We start from the raw sequence: 2855 nt of genomic DNA on the forward strand, positions 1-2855 counted from the left end.
CTCGACTCTTGAGGGAGGGGTTGTAGTTGGTGCTACTACCACTACCATAGATATACCCAATCCACTCCAGTCCCTTCCCTGGGGGCTGGCGGATCCAGCTCCAGTAGTAGTAACCGCTGATAGAGCCACCAGAGACAGCGCAGGTGAGGGACAGGGTGTCCGAAGGCTTCACCAGTCCTGGGCCCGACTCCTGCAGCTGCACCTGGGACAGGACCCCTGTGAACAGAGAGACCCACAGTGTTTCCTGGGATCACAGACAACCTCCCATATCGTCATATCTGCATCCCCGAGACACTCACATCTGGGAGCTGCCACCAGGAGAAGGAAGAACCACAGGTGCTTCATGTTCTTGCACAGGATGTCCGTGACTCTCAGAGAGCATTTCCCATGTGAGCAGGAGCTGAATTTAAGGAAATGTGTGGTGGCTTCCTGTGGGTGCCTAAGTGAGGATTTGCATGTGGGTGGTGCCTTTGTATGGAGAGGTGAAAAGGGATGAGGGAGACCCCAGTCTTTGGGCTCACCCTGAGAGGAGGATGCTGGCTGTGCCCTCTGAGAACTCAGTTCTCTTCCTGGGGCCTCCCATCACCAAGCCCACAGTCCTCTTCTTCCAGGTAGGGAGATGTGCTCAAGGAGCTGGTCTGGGAGATGAGTGTGATCATGGATGAAGGACAGATTTTGGAACAGGTTCTATACTGTTCTACCTGTGAAGATTTATATGAAACCAACCAAACATCCAGGTTATCTAAATTGTCAAATCTCCATTCAAAAACATTAGAGCAGCAGCTAAATATCTGAGTCACAGTAAATTTATACAAACCTACATCCATGTAATGTTTATTGTAATTCAGAATATCCATCATGGTTAGAGGGAATATGTGTGTCCCAGAGAGTGCGTCATAAAAAAAAAAAAAAGAAAGAAAAAGAAACCCTGAGACCTTCCCTTTTGTGAACGTTTGAAATTTGGGATTCTGTCTGCAATCTCAGGAGAAGGTAGTGGGACGTATCTCCAACCGTCTCAATGTGTGATGCTGAGAATGTGGCCTGACCTTTATACACTTCTGTGTGAATAGATGTAGATTGGGCATCACAGTGACAATTTCAGTCAAAAACGATAATAGGTCAGCACAGGAGCATAGTCTCATCATCAAGATTAGTGCAATTGCCTTTCCTGGGAACAAGAGAGGACATCTGTGAGCCCTCCCCTCTGAGAGCACAAGGAACTCTGGTTCTTCCCTGACAGGTCACACTTCTGAAACATGGCTGGAAAATGGCAGTCAAGCCCAGAGTCCTCACCCACATATTTATCGTGTCAGGTACACCTGTGTCTGAAAGACTTTCTACTTCATTGAATTGCATGAACATACCTTAGAGTTTGCGGTATTGCAACTTGGGCATTTGACATTAGTTTGGTGAATTATATCATAAATAATTATCTCCATGGATGTGGGTAACAGGAGATTCATCAGAAGTTGGGTGTATTTTAACATGAGGACAAACCTGGGCTGTCTTGTTAGGACCTGAACAAGTGAGCTGACCTGTGGGACACAGAGGGAAAGACACAGAGCCAACATCCAGAGCCAGGTGAACTCCTGACCTACCAGGTGGTCTCTGGACATTTTGTTTCAACACATCCAGAAAGACCTTCCTCACCTTCAGGAGAATCATGAACATTGAGGGAAATTGAGATAAATTTTTATTTACAGAGAATAATTCATAGGCTTGTAGACATCTGTGTGGGTGTGTACAGGATTGCTAGGATATGCTCGTACACACAACAGAAGAAATAATTCTATTTCATGGAAAGAAAACCAAAGAGCTTCTGAATTGGTAGGTATTCTTTGCTGCAAATGTGTCAGGTCACTAGATCATGTTATGATGCTGGAGGTAACACTTCCCAACACTGTCCTGGAGACAAAATGCAAAAGAGTAAAGATTCAAGTGAGATTCCTTTGAAAAATACAAGTAAGGAACAGACCAAAACAAATGAATCGTTATGTAAAGAGTGCTAATGAAATGAAACAATAAATTCCATGTTGAGGGGATAGGGAAGTTCCATCTGACAGCTCATTTTCACCTTTATGGGCAGCAAGTGCCCTCTGCAGCCCAGCTCCCACCCTGAAGGGAGGTTTCTGTCTGAGCACTGCGAGTGAGCTGGAGTCACTGTGAGCCATTCAGAAAAGTAGTTGATTCTACTTCTTCAAATGGGAATTTAAACAATCAACTCCTCAGCTTAGCCAGTCTATTTTTGTAACTGTGCGTGACCCTTGGGAATGCCCTCACAATTTCTTTCATAATGGGAGTTGACTGTGCCATGAAGGTAACAGGAAGATGTGTAAATTTAAAGGCTGGGTACATAGACTGCTGAATTATCAAAGCCTGGAGCCTATCACCTTCTGTCATCTTGCTTAATTGATTGTGAATTTGTTTTCAGTTGTTTAGTTCAAGTTCCCATAACTCACTTTCTGATAAAATAGTCACATACGATAATCTTGAGATATTAAAATGAAAAACAATCACTAATTTCAAAATGAACCTAACTTCCAGGAGAGATGAAAATTCCTTTGTGGTGAAGGGTGTGAAGGATGGAGACATGGTTGAATACTGAGGTTGTGTTCACAATTGTATTATTTTAATTAGGGAACTTCCGTACATCCCTTATACTTATTAGAAACTCCCATTGAGAACCTTGATCTAACGCAATTAGTTGATGGGTCACAAAAAAAAAAAAAAAAAAAAGAAGCTGAAGGTTACTGAGCAGGAATTGCTACTACACCTTTAGCTTTCCTTTAGAACACATTTCTCTACCTGATGTGAAATTAGCCCAGGTGCACTGATGAGCGTTTTACAGTTAACCA

At 43.5% G+C, this 2855-nt stretch overlaps 1 gene segment (V, D, J or C); it reads right to left on the reverse strand.

Annotated features, from left to right (window-relative positions):
* Positions 1-6: 6 nt before the first annotated feature.
* On the reverse strand, positions 7-369 carry LOC112617676 (the record flags this gene model as incomplete). The annotated part of the segment is given in 2 exon segments: positions 7-216; positions 300-369. Coding segments are annotated over 2 exon segments (256 nt in total), but the record flags the coding sequence as incomplete, so codon positions are not given.
* Positions 370-2855: the final 2486 nt, after the last annotated feature.

Source organism: Theropithecus gelada, unplaced genomic scaffold, assembly GCF_003255815.1.
Source record: "Theropithecus gelada isolate Dixy unplaced genomic scaffold, Tgel_1.0 HiC_scaffold_3254, whole genome shotgun sequence".
Classification (NCBI taxonomy): domain Eukaryota; kingdom Metazoa; phylum Chordata; class Mammalia; order Primates; family Cercopithecidae; genus Theropithecus; species Theropithecus gelada.